The 20,153-nt window shown below is 36.8% G+C and overlaps 1 protein-coding gene and 1 pseudogene across 4 annotated transcripts in view; both read left to right on the top strand.

The window, feature by feature from the left end:
- CARF (calcium responsive transcription factor) overlaps positions 1-20,153 on the top strand; it is a 90,698-nt gene that overhangs the window by 14,648 nt on the left and 55,897 nt on the right. For 2 of the 4 annotated variants that reach the window (XR_012374573.1, XM_025893039.2), the window contains 5 exons: positions 1,011-1,128; positions 10,537-10,764; positions 14,339-14,459; positions 15,550-15,679; positions 17,364-17,448. Coding sequence is in view for 1 of the 4 variants with exons in the window: in XM_025893039.2 (XP_025748824.1) it covers positions 1,051-1,128; positions 10,537-10,764; positions 14,339-14,459; positions 15,550-15,679; positions 17,364-17,448 (642 nt within the window). In the remaining 3 variants the exon portion in view is untranslated. Of the gene's footprint in view, positions 1-1,010; positions 1,129-10,536; positions 10,765-14,338; positions 14,460-14,643; positions 14,711-15,549; positions 15,680-17,363; positions 17,449-20,153 lie in introns of those variants that run through there. The other 2 variants (XR_012374574.1, XR_012374575.1) reach the window with 2 other exon arrangements.
- On the top strand, positions 4,970-5,658 carry LOC112839932 (protein S100-A10 pseudogene; annotated as a pseudogene).

The following is a 20,153-nucleotide window of genomic DNA, read 5'->3' as shown; positions in this document are numbered from 1 at the left end:
AATTTAAAGATAAAATTTTCAGGATTTTTAAAAAACAATTATGCTGTCTTATGAAAAATAAAATGTGTGGGTTCTGTGAAGTTTATTTTATATTATAAATTTTTCAATGGTATTCTTCACCAGTTTTGTTTTGACTTTACTCCAATTTTGAGACTTAAATCATCATTCCTTTCAGGTAATGCAGAATCCAGTATTCACTGTAATATATTAGGCCAGGATTTCTGAACCTCAGCACCACTGACATCTTTGTTGTGGGGGCTGCTGTGAGCATTCCAAAATATTTAGCAGTACCCCTGCTCCCCATTAGATTCTAGTAGGACTTCCCTCTCAGTTCCAACAACCAAAAATATTTCCAGACATTGCCAAATATCCCCAGCGGGCAGTGTGCATGCATGTGTGTGTGCATGCGCGTGTGTGTGTAAAGACAAAATCACCACCAAAGCTAATCACTTTACTAGGCCTAAATGGCTCAAACATTTTGGAATACATATTTCTTCATTTTTAAAGTTTGTCAACCCAGTATTAGTGGTATGATGTGTATTATCATCTATGTGTATATAATTTCTATATAATTTCTATACACTATGTGTATATAATTTCTGTCTATACCAAAATATCTTTTCTAAAAGTATCTACTGCTACAATAGTGCATGCCCCACTCATAAAATTAAGAACCTTTATTTGCATTAAATATTTGTAAAATAAGAATTTTAGAAGTATTTGAAAGGGTGAAAAGTATCTGTCCCATAACAACAATCTTAATCAATCAGTGCATTGAGTGTAATTAAGGGTAGGTTGAGGGAACTACATAATGGTAATCTCTGTTTTGCTTTGAATGTATTCTGGTGCCTTGGCAAGTCATTTAAAAAAAATGTTTATTTTCTTAATCTGTAGAATGGAAATGATTTAACCTGAATTGTATGGGGTAACAGAGGGGAAATGTGAGATTTAAGACAAACATTCCATAAAAATGTTAAGTGCTTTAAGCAGATACTTAAATTTTTTTTCAGCTATTAAATAATAGAAGAAAATGGAATTGAATATACCAGCATGGAACAATCTAATGATTCGCTAAGAGTCAACCATAATGATTCTGAAGAATCAGAAACAGATTCTCAGGTATATGAGGTAGGAATTCAACTGGGAACTTTTTTCCATTCCATTTAACAACTTTTTTTTTTAAGATTTTATTTATTTATTTGACAGAGAAAGAGCATAAGCAGGGGGAGTAGCAGGCAGAGGGAGAGGGAGAAATAAGCTCCCTGCTTAGCAGGGAGACCAATGTGGGGCTCAGTCCTAGGGCCCTGGGATCATGACCTGAGCCAAAGGCAGATACTTAACCAACTGAGACATGCAGGTGCCCCCATTTAATAACTTTTTAATATATAAGAAATAGTATTATATTTAATGTATTTAAGACTGTTACAATTTATCCACAATTCTATCATATGTTTAATTTTATAATATAGAGCTTTACTTTTAATTAATATAGAGCTTTATTTTTAAGTAAAGCTCTATATTATAAAATTCTGTATTCATAAAAATCTATATATAAAGAAAAATCTGTATTTTGAATCACATATCATGATTTCAGGTTGTGTTCCCATGGACAACTTTATTTCAGTAAAATTGAAATAAAATATAAAAAATCAACAATTTCACTTAAGAACTGCTTTCTGTCTATATCAGTCTGTGTGAATTGACAACTCTTATGAAAAGTGAAGTGAGGGGCGCCTGGGTGGCTCAGTGGTTAAACGTCTGCCTTCGGCTCAGGTCATGGTCCCAGGGTCCTGGGATCAAGCCCCGCGTCGGGCTCCCTGCTCCTCAGGAAGCCTGCTTCTCCCTCTCCCACTCCCCCTGCTTGTGTTCCCTCTCTCGCTGTGTCTCTCTCTGCCAAATAAATAAATAAAATCTTAAAAAAAAAAAAAAAGTGAAGTGAATAATTAACTGAAAAATGAATCTTTCCATTTTTATTATAGAATTCTATATATTTTATTTTAAATTCCAGTATAGTTAACATATTATATTAGTTTCAGGTGTATAATATATGGATTCAACAGTTTCATACATCACCCGGTGCTCATCAAAAGTGCACTCCTGGGGCACCTGGATGACTCAGTCTAAGGTTAGGCATCTGACTCTTGATCTCAGCTCAGGTCTTAATCTCAGAGTTGTTAGTTTGGGCCCTGGATTGGGCATGGAGCCTACTTTAAAAAATTGTAAAAACAAAACAAAAAAACAAAACCAAAAACAAGTGCATTCCTTAATCCCCATCTCCTATTTAGCCCATCTGCCCATGGTCCCCCCCCCCAACCTCCCCCCGCTCGCTGCTCTGGTAACCATCAGTATATTCTCTATTATCAAGAGTCTGTTTCTTGGTTTCTCTCTTTCTCTCTCTTTTTTCCCTTTGCTCATTTGTTTTGTTTCTTAAATTCCATATATGATTGAAATCATGGTATTTGTCTTTCTCTGACTGACTTCACTCAGTATTATACTCTCTAGCTTCATCCATGTTGTTGCAAATGGCAAGATTTCATTCTTTTTTATGGCTGAGTAATATTCCGTTGTGTCTTATACCACATCTTTATCCATTCGTCAGTCAGTGGTCACTTGGGCTGTTTCCATAATTTGGCTATTGTAAATAATGCTGCTATAAACATAAGGGTTTGTGTATCCCTTTGAATTAGTGTTTTTGTATATTTGGGTAAATACCCAGTAGTGTGATTACTGGATTATAGGGTAGTTCTATTTTTAATTTTTTGAGGAACCTCCATACTGTTTCCCAGAGTGGCTGATAAACATTCTTTTTTTTTTTTTTTTTTAATTGTAACATTAGGGGCACCGGGCTGGTTTAGTTGGTAGAGCATGCTACGCTTGATCTTGAGGTTGTGAGTTCGAGCCCCATTGGGGTGTAGAGATTACTTAAAAATAAAATCTTTTGAGGGGGACAAGATGGCGGAGAAGTAGGGGACCCTGTTTCAGCTGGTCCCCTGAATTTAGCTGGATACCTACCAAACCATTTTGAACACCCACGAAATCAGCCTGAGATGTAAGCATATATATCTGGATCTCTACAAGCAGAAAAATGCTGCCTCTCGTGAGGTAGGAAGGGCAGAGTCATGAATATGCAGGCAAAAGTGTCTTGTACCGGAGCGGACAAAAACTCACAGAGTGGTAATGGCTGGGAAAGGGCTTTAGAGCAGCACTCAGACAGAATCCAGGCGCTGCGGATGCACGTGCGTGGACCCAGGACCGCTTGTGGTTTTAGATGCACAAAGGGCAGAGACAAGCCCAGGCCCCTGGGTCGACCACTGAGAAGGTTGCTCTGGGCGCGCACCCCTCACAGGAGGCTGCAGTTTTCAGCAGCACCTACAGAAAGGGAGACTGTGTATTCCGGAGGGTTCAGAGAAGAGCAGACTGATTTCTCCGCTCTGGGACAGAGATCTGGGTGTGGCCATTTTTGCTCTGACCCTCAGAAGAGGCACAGAAAGCTGCCAGAGGACCAAAGCTTAAAAAACCAGTTTCCACGGAGCCTAGCCTCCCCGCCCCCCCCACAAGAGGCAGGGCAACTCTACCCAAGCAGCGTTCCTGAGAAACAGTGTGACAGGCCCCTCCCCCAGAAGACAGGCTGGAAGAACAAGAGGAGCCAACCCTAGGGCCCCCATAAAACTGTAAAACCCCCGTAAAACTGTAAAACCCCAACATCAGGGGAAAATAGTATATTGAGCTCCAGGCATTGCCTAACAGCTTGTGTATTTTTCAGATACAGCTCCCTTTTTCTTTTTATTCTTATGCTTCTGTTTTTTCTTTTTACCTTTTTCTCATTTCAACCAGATTTTCAATATATCAACTTATAATTCATAGTAACTTTTTAGCTTATATTTTTTCACACCTATATTTTTAAAATATAGATATATGCTTTAGTGTAGTCTCTTTTTCCCTTTTCAATATTACCTTTATATATATACCAGTTTTACTTTCACTTTCCCTGTAATTTTGGGAAGTAGTGCCCTTTAGCAACCAGAACAAAATACACCCAGGAAAAACTGAAACACCCTACTTTGTCCAGACTGAGGGATTATATGTATCCCCCTTTCCTTCACTCCCCCCCTTTTTTTAATTTTTAATTTAAAAAAATTTTTTTTAATTCTATAAATTTTATTCTCCGGTTTCATTTTGGCTTTGTTTTTTCGGTGGTGGCTTCCAACCACTCCATATTTTCCTAGGCTGCATCTTGCTTGGGTCGTGGTTGATATTTTGGACTCTGTACATTCCCTGAACCATCCTTCAACAGAATGACTAGGAGGTGGAACTCCCAACAAAGAAAAGAACCAGAGACTTTGGCCTTTGCTGCAGACCTAACGGTTAGGGGTATAAGGAAGGTGTCAGAGATAGACTTCAGGGTAGCAGTTATGAAGGCAATAGCTAGTCTTGAGAAAACTATTAGCAACAATATAGAATCTCTTAGGGCAGAAATGAAATCTAATCAGGCCAAACTTAAAAATGCTACGAATGAGATGCAGTCTAAACTGGATATTCTAACGGCCAGGGTAAATGAGGCAGAAGAACAAATTAGTGATCTAAGAAGATAAGCTGATAGAAAGGAAGGAAAGCTGAGGAAGACTGGGATAAACAACTAGAAGCCCATGAGAACAGATTTAAAGAGATCAATGATGCCATGAAATGTTCCATTGTCAGAATTATTGGGATCCCTGAGGGGGTGGAGAGAGAGAGGACTAGAAGATAATATTTGAGCAAATCATAGCTGAGAACTTCCCTAATCTGGGAAAGGAAACAAGCATTCGTGTCCAAGAGGCAAGAGAGGACCTCTCCCAAGATCAATAAAAATAGACAAATACCCTGGCATATAATAGTAAAACTTGCTAATCTTAGAGCCAAGGAAGCTATCCTGAGAGCAGCTGGGGCGGGGGGGGGGGGAGAAGATTTCTTATGTGTGGAGGGAGGAACATCAGAATAACGTCAGACCTCTCTACAGAGACCTAGAAAACCAGAGAGAGCTGGCAAGAAATATTCAAGGTACTGACTGGCCGTGCGTCCCAGCCAGCCAATTGTCCCAGCCGCGCCTCGGGCCAAGGTTTCAACAGACCTCACCAAAATGCCATCTCAAATGGAACACGCCATGGAAACCATGATGTTCACATTTCACAAGTTTGCTGGGGATAAAGGCTATTTAACAAAGGAGGACCTGAGAGTACTCATGGAAAAGGAGTTCCCTGGATTTTTGGAAAATCAAAAAGACCCTCTGGCCATGGACAAAATAATGAAGGACCTGGACCAGTGCTGAGACGGCAAAGTGGGCTTCCAGAGCTGCTTCTCTCTGATTGCTGGGCTCACCATCGCATGCAATGACTATTTTGTAATACACATGAAGCAGAAGGGAAAGAAGTAGGCAACATGAGCAACACTCCCGCCCACCCAATGAGAGTTCTCCCGAAGGGTCTCTAGGAATCTGCCCCACAGCTTCCCCCTATATAAAGGATTCCATGAGCAGATTGGGACCCTCAGAAAATGTACAAATAAAATCCAACCCCCATTTGAGAAGCAGAGAAAGAAAAGTCAGATAAGCTTTTGATTTTTATATTGCTTGCACCCTTACCCTCAATAAACAAATTCGTTCTTCAGTTCCTCAAAAAAAAAAAAAAATATTCAAGGTACTAAATGAGAGGAACATGCAGCCAAGAATACTTTATCCAGCAAAGCTGTCCTTCAGAACGGACGGAGAGACAAAGAGCTTCCAGGACCAGCAGAAATTGAAAGAATATGTGACCACTAAGCCAGCCCTGCAAGAAATATTAAGGGGGATTCTATAAAAGAAGACCCCAAGAGTAATATAGACCAGAAATTTACAGAGGCAATCTATAGAAACAGGGACTGTACAGGCAATATGATGGCACTAAATTCATAACTTTCAGTAGTTACTCTCAGCATGAACAGCCTAAATACTCCCATGAAATGACACAGGGTTGCAGATTGGATACAAAGACAGGACCCATCCACATGCTGTCTACAAGAGACTCATTTTGAACCTAAAGACACCTCCAGATTGAAAGTGAGGGGATGGAGAACCATTTATTATGCCAACGGACCTCAAAAGAAAGCTGGGGTAACAATTCTCATATCAGACAAATTAGATTTTAAACCAAAGACTATAGTAAGAGATGTAGAGGGGCACTATATCATACTTAAAGGATCTATCCAACAAGAAAATCTAACAATTGTAAATATCTATGCCGCCAACATAGGAGCAGCCGATTACATAAGCCAGCTGTTAACCAAAATAAAGAATCATATTGATAATAATACATTAATAGTAGGAGACCTTAACACTCCACTCTCAGCAATGGACAGATCATCTAAGCAGAAAATCAACAAAGAAACAAGAGCTTTGAAGGACACATTGGACTAGATGGACGTTGTAGATATATACAAAACATTCCACCATAAAACAACAGAATACTCATTCTTCTCGAATACACATGGAACTTTCTCCAGAATAGACAACATGCTGGGTCACAAATCAGGTCTCAACCAATACCAAAAGATTGAGATTATTCCCTGCATGTTATCAGACTATGGTGCTTTGAAACTGGAACTCAATCACAAGAAGAAATTTGGAAGGAGTTCAAACACTTGGAAGTTAAAGAGCATCTTGCTAAAGAATGATTGGGTCAATCAGGAAATTAAAGAAGAACTTAAAGAACTCATGGAAACTAATGAGAACGAAAACACATCTCCCAAACCTGTAGGATACTACAAAGGCGGTCCTAAGAGGGAAATACATAGCCATCCAAGCCTTTCTCAAAAAAGTAGAAAAATCCCAATTGCATAAACTAACCTTACACCTAAAGGAGCTGGAGAAAGAACAGCAAATAAAACCTAAACCAAGTAGGAGAAGAGAAGTAATAAAGATTAGAGCAGAGATCAATGAAATAGAAAACAAAAACAGTAGAACAGATCAATGAAACTAGAAGCTGGTTCTTTGAAAGAATTAATAAGATCGATAAACCTCTGGCCAGACTTATCCAAAAGAAAAGAGAAAGGACCCAAATTAATAAAATCATGAATGAAAGGGGAGAGATCACGACTAACACCAAGGAAATAGAAACAATTATTAGAAATTATTACCAGCAACTATATGCCAAAAAATTAAGCAACATGGAAGAAATGGATGCCTTCCTGGAAACATAAACTACCGAGACTGAGGGGTGCCTGGGTGGCTCAGTTGTTAAGCATCTGCCTTTGGCTTGGGTCATGATCCCAGGGTCCTGGGATTGAGCCCTGCATCAGGCCCCCTGCTCAGTGGGAAGCCTGCTTCTCCCTCTCCCACTCCTTCTCCTTGTGTTCCCACTCTCACTGTCTCTCTCTCTCTCTCTGTCAAATAAATAAATAAAATCTTAAAAAAAAACAACTACCAAGACTAAAACAGGAAAAAATAGACAATCTCAGTAGACCAATAATCAGTAATGAAATTGAAGCAGTAATCTAAACCCTCCCAAAAGACAAGAGTCCAGGGCCAGAGGATTCCCAGGGGAATTCTACCAAACATTTAAAGAAGTAATAATACCTATTCTACTGATGCTGTCTCAAAAAATAAAAACAGAAGGAAAACTTCCAAACTCGTTCTATGAGCCAGCATTACCCTGATCCCCAAACCAGGCAAAGACACCATCAAAAAGGAGAATTATAGACCAATATCCCTGATGAACTTGGATGCCAAAATTCTCAACAAGATTCTAGCCAATAGGATCCAACAGTACATTAAAAGGATTATTCACCACGACCAAGTGAGATTTATTCTTGGCATGCAAGGGTGGCTCAACATTCGCAAATCAATCAACGTGATAGAGCACATTAATAAAAGAAAAGACAAGAACCATATGATCCTCTGAATTGATGCAGAAAAAGAATTTGACAAAATACAGCATCCTTTCCTGATTAAAACTCTTCAAAATATAGAGGTAGAGGGAATATATCTAAATATCATAAAAGCCATCTGTGAAAAGCCCACAGCGAATATCATTCTCAGTGGGGAAAAAACTAAGAGCTTTTCCCTTAAGATCAGGAACACTACATCAAAAGCTAATGATGTACTATACAGTAGCTAACTGAACATAATGACAGGGATGCCCACTCTCACCACCTTTGTTCAACATAGTACTAGAAGTCCTAGCCTCGGCAATCAGACAACAAAAAGAAATAGAAGGCATTCAAATTGTCAAGGAAGAAATCAAAATTTCTTCGCAGATGACGTGATACTTTATGTGGAAACCCAAAAGACTCCACCCCCAAATTACTAGAACTCATACTACAATTCAGCAACATGGCAGGATACAAAATCAATGCACAGAAATCAGTTGCATTTCTATACACTAACAATGTGACTGAAGAAAGAGAAATTAAGGAATTGATTCCATTTACAATAGCACCAAACCCCATAAAGTACTTAGGAATAAACCTAATCAAAGAGGTAAAGGATCTGTAGTCTACAAATTACAGAACACTTATGAAACAAATTGAGGAAGACACAAAGAGATGGAAAAACATTCCATGCTCATGGATTGGAATAATAAACATTGTGAAAATGTCTATGCTGCCCAGAGTAATCTACATTTTCAATGCAATCCCTTTCAAAATACCATCGACATTTTTCACAGAGCTGGAACAAACAATTCTAAAATTTGTGTGGAACCAGAAAAGACCCCAAATCGCCAGGGGATTGTTGAAAAAGAAAACCAAAGCTGGGGGCATCACAATGCCTGACTTCAAACTATATGATCGTCAAGACAGCATGGTTTAGGCATAAAAACAGACACATAGATCAATGGAACAGAATAGAGACCCCAGAAATGGACCCTCAACTCTATGGTCAACTAATCTTCAACAAATCAGGAGAGAATATCCAATGGTAAAAAGACAGTCTCTTCGATAAATGATGCTGGGAAAATCGGGCAGTCACATGCAGAAGAATGAAACAACCATTCTCTTATACCTTACACAAAGATAAACTCAAAATGGATGAAAGACCTAAATGTGAGACAAGAATCCATCAAAATCCTAGAGGAGAACACAGGCAGTAACCTCTTTGACATTGGCCACAGCAACTTCTTTCAAGACACATCTCCAAAGGCAAGGGAAACAAAAGCAAAAATGAACTTTTGGGACTTCATCAAGATAAAAAGCTTCTGCACAGCAAAGGAAACAATCAACAAAATTAAGAGGCAACCCACAGAATGGGAGAAGATATTTGCAAATGACATTATGGATAAAGGGCTTGTATCCAAGATCTATAAAGAACTCAAACTCGGGGCACGTGGGTGGCTCAGTCATTAGGCATCTGCCTTCAGCTCGGGTCGTGGTCTCAGGGTCCTGAGATCGAGCCCTGCATGGGGCTCCCTGCTCCGCAGGAAGCCTGCTTCTCCCTCTCCCACTCCCTCTGCTTGTGTTCCCTCTCTCGCTGTGTCTCTCTCTGTCAAATAAATAAATAAAATATTAAAAAAAAAGAACTTCTCAAACTCAACACCCAAAAAACAAATAATCCAGTCAAAAAATGGGCAGAAGACATGAACAGACATTTCTCCAAAGAAGACATTCAAATGGCTAACAAACACCTGAAAAAATGTTCAACATCACTAGCCATCAGGGAAATACAAATCAAAACCACAATGTGATACCACCTTACACCAATTAGAATGGCAAAAATTAACAAAACAAGCAACAACAAATGTTAGGAAGTGGAGAAAGGGAAACCCTCCTACACTGTTGGTGGGACTGCACGCTGGTGCAGCCACTCTGGAAGACAGTATGGAGGGTCCTCAAGATGTTAAAAATAGAGCTACCCTATGACCCAGCAATTGTACTACTAGGTATTTACCTCAAAGATACAGATGGAGTGAAAAGGAGGGGCACATGCACGCCCATGTTCATAGCAGCAATGTCCACAATTGCCAAACTGTGGAAGGAGCCGAGATGGCCTTCAACAGATGAATGGATAAAGAAGATGTGGTCCATATATACAGTGGAATATTACTCAGTCATCAGAAAGGATGAATACCCACCATTTGCATCAACATGGATGGAACTGAAGGGGATTATATAAGTGAAATAAGTCAAGCAGAGAAAGACAATTACCATATGGTTTTACTCATATGTGGAACATAAGGAAGAGCATGGAGGACATTAGGAGAAGGAAGGGAGAAATGAAGGGGGTTGGAAATCGGAGGGAGAGATGAACCATGAGAGACTGTGGACTCGGGGAAACAATCTGAGGGTTTCAGAAAGGAGGGGGATAGGGGGATGAGGTAGCCGGGTGTTGGGTATTAAGGAGGGCACATGTGATGAGCACGGGTGTTATATGCAACTAATGAATCATTGAACACTACATCAAAAGCTAATGATGTACTATATGGTAGCTAACTGAACATAATAAAAATAAAAAATCTTTTTAAAAAATTAAAAAATACAAATTGTGACATATTTTACAAACACCCATGTGCTTTTTTTTTTCCTTTGCAAAAGCATCTAACCTGTATGGACTCCAGGGATCCTTCCTTTGGACAGAATGGTTCTCCTAGAGTTTTACCCATCACCTCTCATGAAGCAGATAATTCACTCACATCACAGAATATACCAGGGGCCCTGACTCAGACACAGACTCTTTCTGCAGAACACTTCCATCTAGTGGACCAAAATGAGCAGCCTATTCAATATGAACTCCAGTCATTGGGGGATTCTAATGCACAAATGGTGAGTGTATTTTATAAATAACCAGTTTTATGCTGTTTAGCAAAATATATTAACCTTACTAGATGACCTTAATTTCTTGAAACTGTTGACTTGCATTGCTTTGAAAATACTGTTTTCATGACGTTCATTTTGTTATGCGAAGATTTCAAAAGATTTTCTTTTAGGACTACTAATAGAATGTTAAACCACTATTTACCAGTCACTTCATCTAGGTACATTGTCACTTTAAGATCAATTGGAAATGTATCAAAATCTGTACTAGTGCCAGAGTTTACATGTAACTTATATTTATTTTTTGTATACATTTGACTGAACTCAAGGTTATTGCTTTATCTACCTATCAGTCACTAACTTGCTTGCCACAGGCTGGTATGCCTTCTTGAAGCAAAAGAAAGCAGTGGAGGTACCAGTGGTATACTGGCAGTTAGACATACTTGCTGATGGGTAGATATGTATGTGTCATGCATATAAAGGTGAGAATGCCGCTTTAAACTGTTAGCTGAAGTATTCATGGCCAAGTTTATAGTTTGAATAGAAGAAATAAAAGATGGTTTTGATTGAAATTAAAGAGAATTACTGAGAAAAACTTCTAAGTTTCTCTCTGGTTAATAAGAATATCCTTACATTAATAATATGAAGAATAATGTATCTTTTGTTTACCTTTTTCCAAATTTTCTACAATGGATATTTATTAATTACATAATAAAAATTATTTCAAAAATTATAATTTCAATTATAAATTACATCACAAGTGAGCAACCATTTTACCTAAAATTAATCCCTCTTTTGTTTCTAGTCTAGAGCATTCTAGAGTTAATCTATATGCTATTGTATGAAGGGTTATCATTTTACACATGGTAGCTTTCTTAAAAAGCACATTAAAGTCATTTATTTGTTTGAGTCTAAAAAATGTTAGAGTTCCCATTCTCTTTGCAATTTTATTAAACTTTCTTTACAAAGTGGTCATAACGGTGATTTTACATTGTCTGGGGTAAGAGATGATACAGAGGGTTATCTGAAGCTATGAAATAGAAAACCTATGGCATGAAGCATGGAATAAGAGTAAGAAACATAGAGTATAAGAAAGTATTTTTGGGGCGCCTGGATGGCTCAGTCGTTAAGCGGCTGCCTTTGGCTCAGGTCATGACCCCAGTGTCCTGGGATCAAGCCCCCCATTGGGCTCCCTGCTCAGCAAGGAGCCTGCTTCTCCCTCTCCCACTCCCACTGCTTGTGTTCTCTCTCTCGCTGTCTCACTCTTTCAAATAAATAAATAAAATCTTAAAAAAAAAAAGTATTTTCTTCAAAGAACCAATGATCAGAAAGTGGTGATGTTTTGGGAAACTTAGTGGAACTTTTCAGGGTTTTTGTTTGTTTTAATAGACTTTATTTTTTAGAGCAGTTTTAGGTTCAAAGCAAAACTGAATGGAAGATACAGAGATTTCTCATAAAACCCCTGCCCCTATATATGCATGGTCTTTCCCATTTTCAACATCTTCCACCAAATGGAGCTCTTTTTAATGTTTTTTTAATGTTTTTTTAATGTAGAAGTTATCAAGGAAGTAGTAAAGATTCAGTAGTGAGTGAATCTGCAACAGATGAAGAAGTTATAAAGCAAAGCAGGGATGATATTTTGGATATATTAGATGTATTGTACAGTACACAAAGCCCAGTAAATATGACTACTTATTAGCCAAGGTTTTCCTTTTTTTTTCAAGGTTTTCTGATAATGTTTATGGTCTGCCTCAAATAGAATGCATTGCAACAGATGACTTTTCAAAACTCTGTTTTCATAGCAAAGATTAAAAATAATTAACTTTTTTTAAATAGGAAAAGTAATATTATTGTCACCATTATCAAATTACATGAACTGAAAATAGTTTTTTAGGTACCACGTAGAATTAGCTAAGAAAGAGGAAATGGAGGAGACTCTTCTCCACTATGCATAGGAAACATATTTTCAACATTAAGATGATATTCCACAGATCATTCTTAATTATGAAATTTTCATATGATTGAATAAATTGTAAATATATGTGTTTTATTTGGATTTAGTAGTAACCAGAGCAGTCTTATTTTCTAAGAATGAATGGAATATTTTTCACAAACGTTTAATCTTATTTAGGAGAAAAGAATTTAAAATCATGTTATTACTGTTGCCTTTTAAAGTCCAGCAGTATTTTTTGTCTTTTTTTTTTAGGTTAAATAACATCATCAGATAATGGGAAGCAGTACAGAACAGTTGTTTGAATTTGGGTTTGAATTTCAACTCACCACTGTATAACTCTCTGTTATCTGCATGAGTTGTATAACCTCTTATGACAGTATTCTAAAGTATAAAATGTATATGCTTCATATACATGTGATGAGGATTAAATACAGTAATGCATGTAAAGTCTTGTCACTTAGTATGCACTCAACAAATGTAAAGCAGTTATCATCAGAGTTTACAGTTGCTTTTTCATGATGAAGTGATAAGAGGTAGTCAAGATATTTTTATCTCAAGAAACTTGATAAGCATTGGGGGAGGGAAACAATTCCTACTCTTAATTTCTGGGAGATGTTTACGATTATACTTAAAGCATCTACTTTGTTGAAGTTTTTTACAAATTTAGTTTTTTTTTTCCAAATTAAAATTTTCTCAAATGACCCTCTTAAAACTAGGACTGCAGTCTCTATCAGGCATCAGTAATGTTTTCATGTTTTACGTAGCAAAAAGGCAGTCTTGGAAAGTGGGTTGGAATGATTGCAAAATATTATTTGAGGGAGAATTGAGGCTAGCGACTTTGGGTAAAACAGTAACACTGTGTCAATAGAAGAGTAGTATATTAGGTAATAAAGTTTACAGGGTGTCTGAAAAGTCTGGAAATTTAGGATAAATTTATTTTCAAATAATATATTAGTTTTATTTTTCAAATGATAGGCTTAAAATTGTTTTTCTTCAGCTTCAGACACCCTTTTAATTGACAGTTCTCTAAATTTAATATAATGGATTCAGTTGTTAAACTGAAGGAAAAAAAGGAAATAATAAACAAATGATTTTTCTTATATTTTCAGACTTTTGGGGCATTCTGTGGTATTCCTTATGTACCAAGACAGGAAATATATAAATTCAAAGATATAAAAATAAATTTATTTAATTAGACATATAACAAGGTACTGTTTTTAAACTAATGAAAGTGACTTAAAATGAGCAAATGATTACCACACAAATAATTCAAACACATAGGGATATAATATAGTAAGTAGAAAAAAGTAAATATATTAAGTCCAGTCAGAGCCTTGTTCACATTATTAAGTAATTAGACCTCATACATGTGTAATGATTAAGACCATAGGTGGTTAAGATCATAGGACATAGGGTCAAACTGCTTTTTTTGAATCCTAGCTTTACCACTTACCAGTTCCGAAATTTTGGAAAAAAATTTTTAAGTACCTCAGTGTTTTCATCTACAAAATGAGGGAAATGATAGTATCTACCATACAGATAGGCATGTCTTTAATCATCTATTTAAGTAATAATTCTGTTCAATCATTGTTGGCTTATGCATTTGATTTCTTTTTTAATGCTTCCAAGATGATTGTTGCCAACCCGTCAGAAAATGGACAGGTGCTACGTGTAATTCCATCTACCCAGACAGGAATGGCACAAGTGATTATACCTCAGGGGCAGCTTGTGGATGTGAATAGTCCTCGGGGTGAGTAATCATGGGATATAAGGGATTTGAGAATGTTTTAAAGAACAAATGTATATTTCAGAAAAATCACCTCATGAAAGTCAGTGCTAAAATTGATCTCTTTGGGTAAGATTGTGAACTGAATAATTAGAAAAAGTTTCTTAGCCCAAATAAATTTCAAGTTCATTTTTCAACTCCTGTCTAGGTTAGCTGTCTATTTCATTTTGGAATTCTGTGAAGCTGGTTGACTCTTGCTTCCTCCCAAATGACCAGTGAGCATAAAATAAATTCTTCTTTATTACAATAACAGTAATAATAACAGCAACAATAACAAGAATATAGTGCTAATAGCTTTGAAGAAATTTTTACATTTATATTTTTATCAATATTATTGTTAGCCATGTGACTCATTACTCTTTTATTTAACTATTCTTTTCATCCTCTTTGCTCTTTTCCTCTTTTCTTTTTCCTTCAGATTCAGAAAGGAGAATTATGCTCCCCATATTTTTACTCTTTCTTAACCTATTAGATAATATCCCTGTTAGTTCTCTTCTTTTACTTCCCTTCCTTTTCCATCTGTTTCAATCTCTTTTCTAACACCATAGCTACACTGTTTCATTGTTCATTCATAGCTAATGTTTTAGAGTAGATATTTTTACCTTAGTGATATGATTCTTCACCTTTGTTAATAGTTAAAACTTAAGAAGTTTGCAGACAAAATGATAAACATATATAGAAATGAAAAAGAGTCTGAAACTAATCATGTATTATATGTTGGCTAATTGAATTTAAATTAAAAAAATGAAAAAAATGAAAAAGAGTTTTACATTTACATTATATATTATGAAACTATTCACATAACTATTCTGCCACTTTTATATCCTAGCTGTTCAGTATGAGCTTCAAAAATTTAATTACAAAATTTCAGTACTCAGTATTATAATTTGAAACTAAACAAGTTATTAGGGAAATTCTCAAAGCATTATAAGTTTTGCTATCTTTAGAATATATCTTGCCTTTCCTATTTCAAATGTATGAGTCCTAGTTAGTTACATTCTCGTGGTCTTATTCAAGATACTGATGTTGTTTTGTTCTTGTTACTGCTGTTAAGATGTCTCTGAAGAGAAACCCAGTGATAGAAATTTACCAACTGTAAGAGTGGATGTTCTAGCGGATAATACCAGTAATTACACTCTTCATCCACAAGCATCTGTCACATTACCCAAAAAGACAGTGGCCAGGTGAGTCAGTGGGAAAGAGGAGTTCATGTTTTGAAATTATCATGGAAATCTTTTTTTTAACTATCATATCTAAAGTGGGCTGACTATAGAAAAGATCAGAAATTCAGGAAATAGAATAAACTCATCAAATTATCAAATAGCTTTAATTATTTTAATTGCATCTTGGCAACTAGGAGACTATCCTAGAAGCCATAATGTCTAAAGTGCTACTTTTCCTCAGTGACACTTGCCTGTTATCTTTATATATGTATATATTTTATTTATTTATTTATTTGAGAGAGAGAGAGAGCACAAGCAGGGGGAGCAGCAGAAGGAGAGGGAGAAGCAGGCTCTCCACTGGGCAGGGAGCCCAATGCAGGGTTAGATCCCAGGACCCCAGGATCATGCCCTGAGCTGAAGGCAGACGCTTAACGACTGAGCCACCAGGCACCCCTTGCCTGTTATCTTTTGAAGCAATTTGAAAACATCTGACACTAATAGGGTTTTTATTTTTTTTTATCTTTTTAAAGATTTTTATTTATTTATTTGACAGAGAGACACAGTGAGCGAGGGAACATAAGCAGGGGCAGTGGGAGAGGGAGAAGCAGGTTTCCCACGGAGCAGGGAGCCCGACGCAGGGCTCGATCCCAGAACACCGGGATCATGACCTGAGCTGAAGGCAAATGCTTAACAACTGAGCCACCCAAGTGCCCCACTGATAGTGTTTTTAGAATAAAGAAATATCCATTCTAGTTCCTAGAATGTTTAATGGTTCATCATCTTTTTATGCATTTAATTTCTCTGGTAAAGTATTTAAGTGTTTTTGTTAACATGTTTCAGCTTTTATTTTTGCCTTAACATTGTTTATAATAATTTAGGCAAATATAGACATAGGTTTTGAATTATTTTTATTCTTTTAACTGTTTAAGACAATATTTAAAAATTAACACAATGTTTATGACATTTAGTCTTAGAGCTTGACATAATATGTTAACTCTTAACAAGTCACCTGAAGATGTTTTATTGGCTCATTTTTTTGTTAAATGAAAAACAATTATATAATGAGAAGACTACAAAATAAGCTTTGAGGGAGATATATAAAACTCTTAAATTTGTTGGGGCTACAGATATTTGGAAGAAGAAACTTAGGCCTTTGCTTTAGCAGTTAATAAAAGAGTGATGTTTAAAGAAAATTATAATTAATACACCCACCAACTCTATTATTACTACAATTAAGATTTTATTTATTTATGGGGCACCTGGGTGGCTCAGTCGTTAAGCATCTGCCTTTGGCTCAAGTCATGATCACAGGGTCCTGGGATCAAGCCCTGCCTCAGGCTCCCTGTTCAGCAGGAAACCTGCTTCTCCCTCTCCCACTCCCTCTGCTTGTGTTCCCTCTCTCGCTGTCTCTCTCTCTGTCAAATAAATAAATAAAATCTTAAAAAAGAAAAAAAGATTTTATTTATTTATTTTTTTAAGTAAACTCTACACCCAGCTTGGGGCTTGAACTCATGACTCCAAGATCGAGTCGCATGCTATACCATTTGAGCCAGCTAGGTGCCCCTATTATTACAGTTTCTTATTGATGACTTCAATATATTGTCTGTAACACTGGCTAAGGGGATAAAACAGTTGAATGTTGTATGTGTGTTTGTGTGTGTGTAACTTGTAATATATATTTATGTTTATTCCTCCCTTGTCCCAGAATGCTTGAAGAACCGTTTCTGGCTCCTCTCCAGCCACTTTCTTCTAATACACCTATGTGGGCCTGCCGTCTTAGGAGCTGTGAGGTGAGTTAAAAATAATCCTTACCTAGAATCACTAAATTGATTATCACTATAATGCATCCCAAAATGTCCACTTTTGAGTACAACTAATAGACTGTATCTGTAATACTTTGTTTGTGCTAACTCTGATCGCATCTATTCTTTTATTCCTTAGAGATTGTAAGCTCTGTTAAAGCAGAGATCATATAAATCCCTTCATACTTCACTGTCATTTCTTCTCTTACAGCTCTTTTCTATTGTCTTCCATGAAACTTCATTATCATGTTTTTCTACTTTTTATTTTTTGACCATCACTTCTCTTTCTTTACTTTTGCTTATTTCTTTTCATATTCTCAATGGAAACTCTTTAAGTTTTGCTGTTTGACCTTGTCTTATTTCTCTACATTTTATCCCTTGGAAAACTGATCAACTTTGTTAACTTTCACCTCTCATTTTTATAAAAATGATTTCCAAATCAATATCACTGGTTCTTTAATTATGCCCTTTGTCTTGCCCCAGATCTCAAGCTACTTACTCGAAGCTTTACTTGAATTTCACCTCAAATTCGCCATGTGCTAAACAGAAATTACCATGTCACAACTAGCTCTACTTCCTAAATTCCTTGTCTGTTTAATGACAAATACCTTTTCCTTAGACATTCAGGCACAGTGTTTTATTTTTTAAAGATTTTTTTTTTTTTTTATTGAGAGAGAGAGAGAATTATAGAGAGAGAACATGAGAGGGAGGAGGGTCAGAGGGAAAAGCAGACTTCCCACTGAGCAGGGAGCCCGATGCGGGACTCAATCCTGGGACTCCAGGATCATGACCTGAGCTGAAGGCAGTCACCCAACCAACTGAGCCACCCAGGCGCCCCATGGCACAGTGTTTTAGATTAATTTCTTCCTTTCCCATACTAAAATAGTCACCTGATTCTTTTAGTTTTTCATTTAAAGTATCTCTTTTTTTGTGAGGTGGTTGGGCTACCTCTTCCACAGACTTGTGTTACTGTGAACTTTTTTTTTAAAGATTTTTTTTATTTATTTGACAGAGAGAGAGAGACAGCAAGAGGAAACACAAGCAGGGGTGGTGGGAGAGGGAGAAGCAGGCTTCCCACTGATCAGGGAGCCTGATGCCAGGCTCAATCCCAATACTCTGGGATCATGACCTGAGCTGAAGGCAGCCACTTAACGAGTGAGCCACCCAGGCGCTCCACCTTGAACTTAATTATAGTGACAACCTTCCTTCTAATCTCTTTGACTCTTCCATTTCGGGGCCCTACTATCTAGTTTTCTAAAACTACTTGTCTTTAAATATTGCTTTCATTATTTTTTTCTCATTGCCCAGTAAGTTCAGTGTTATTTTTTCCATATCATTTACCACTATACATAGCTTTCAAGGTCTTGCATAATCTGGTATTACTTTATCCTACTTTATTTACTACTTTTCTGCAGCTCATCATTCATTCTTGTTAGCCTTATCTTCCTACTTTGTACAAACACTTCAGAATCTTCCCTTCTCTCTGCCTTGACTTGTTTTTATTTCCATTTCCTAATATATTTTATTTTCTTCTGCTTACCTTTCTAACTATTCTTTAAATCCTAATGCAAGTCCTATATATCTTTTCTGTAAATAATGATTATTTTAGCTTTTACCTATTTATCTCTTTAAGTTCTTTGGTATTTATTGTCATTACTGTTGTAAATTATTTGCTTAATTATTTGTTCATCATTACATAGCATTTAGACTATACACTTTTTGAGGGAAGGGACCATGCTCTTGTACATGTAAACCATACGTGATGATGACTAATTATTAAAATGCCTCATTATTTTAAACAAATTTTCAAAATAGAAGGGGAAAACATTACTTCAGTTTTAATATTTTGTGAAAAGTTCTAATAATAAAGTCTAATGATGTGATGTATTATACTGAGTAGGACATTTTTACTATTGTTGCTTTTCTAAGTCATATTTATGAAAGTCTGTATGTATAGGTAGGTAGATAGATTTTTTCCCTCACACTTTTTGTTACAGTTTTTCACTGGTTTCCAAAAGGAACTATTACTGTTGTTTGATGAAAGTTTTTTTTTTTTAAAGATTTATTTATTATTTTAAAGAAAGAGAGAGAGCGTGAGCAGGGTAAGGGGTAGAGGGAAAGAGAGAATCTCAAGCCGACTCCCTGTTGAACACAGAGCTGTTGCAGGGCTCAATCCCAGGACCCTGAGATCATGACCTGAGCTGAAATCAAGAGTCAGATGCTCAAAAAAAAAGAGTCAGATGCTCAACCTACTGAGCCACCCAGGTGTCCCTGATGAGGGTTTTTATTTATTTATTTATTTATTTATTTATTTATTTATTTATTTTTAAAAGATTTTATTTCTTTATTTGACAGAGAGAGACACAGTGAGAGAGGGAACACAAACACGGGGAGTGGGAGAGAAGAAGCGGGCTCCCTGCAGAGCAGGGAGCCCGATATGGGGCTCCATCCCGGGACCCTGGGATCATGACCTGAGCCGAAGGCAGATGCTTAAGAACTGAGCCACCCAGGCACCCCTGATGAGGGTTTTTAAAATTGTTATTATAAACTTTACAGAATGCTATAGACGTTAAAGCATTAGCAATTATGTAGTCAAATCACCTTGTTTTACAACAATTTGCATTGTGTGGCTTACCTCATGTCATACATCTTATAAGAAACTAGTTAAAATCTCTTCTAGTTTCATTCTGTCC

This window comes from Callorhinus ursinus, unplaced genomic scaffold (assembly GCF_003265705.2).
Source record: "Callorhinus ursinus isolate GAN/ISIS: 27379988/994484 unplaced genomic scaffold, GSC_fseal_2.0 scaffold2, whole genome shotgun sequence".
NCBI classification, from domain to species: domain Eukaryota; kingdom Metazoa; phylum Chordata; class Mammalia; order Carnivora; family Otariidae; genus Callorhinus; species Callorhinus ursinus.
The sequence above is the reverse complement of the archived record's forward strand: the minus strand, read 5'-3'. Positions and strand labels throughout refer to the sequence as shown.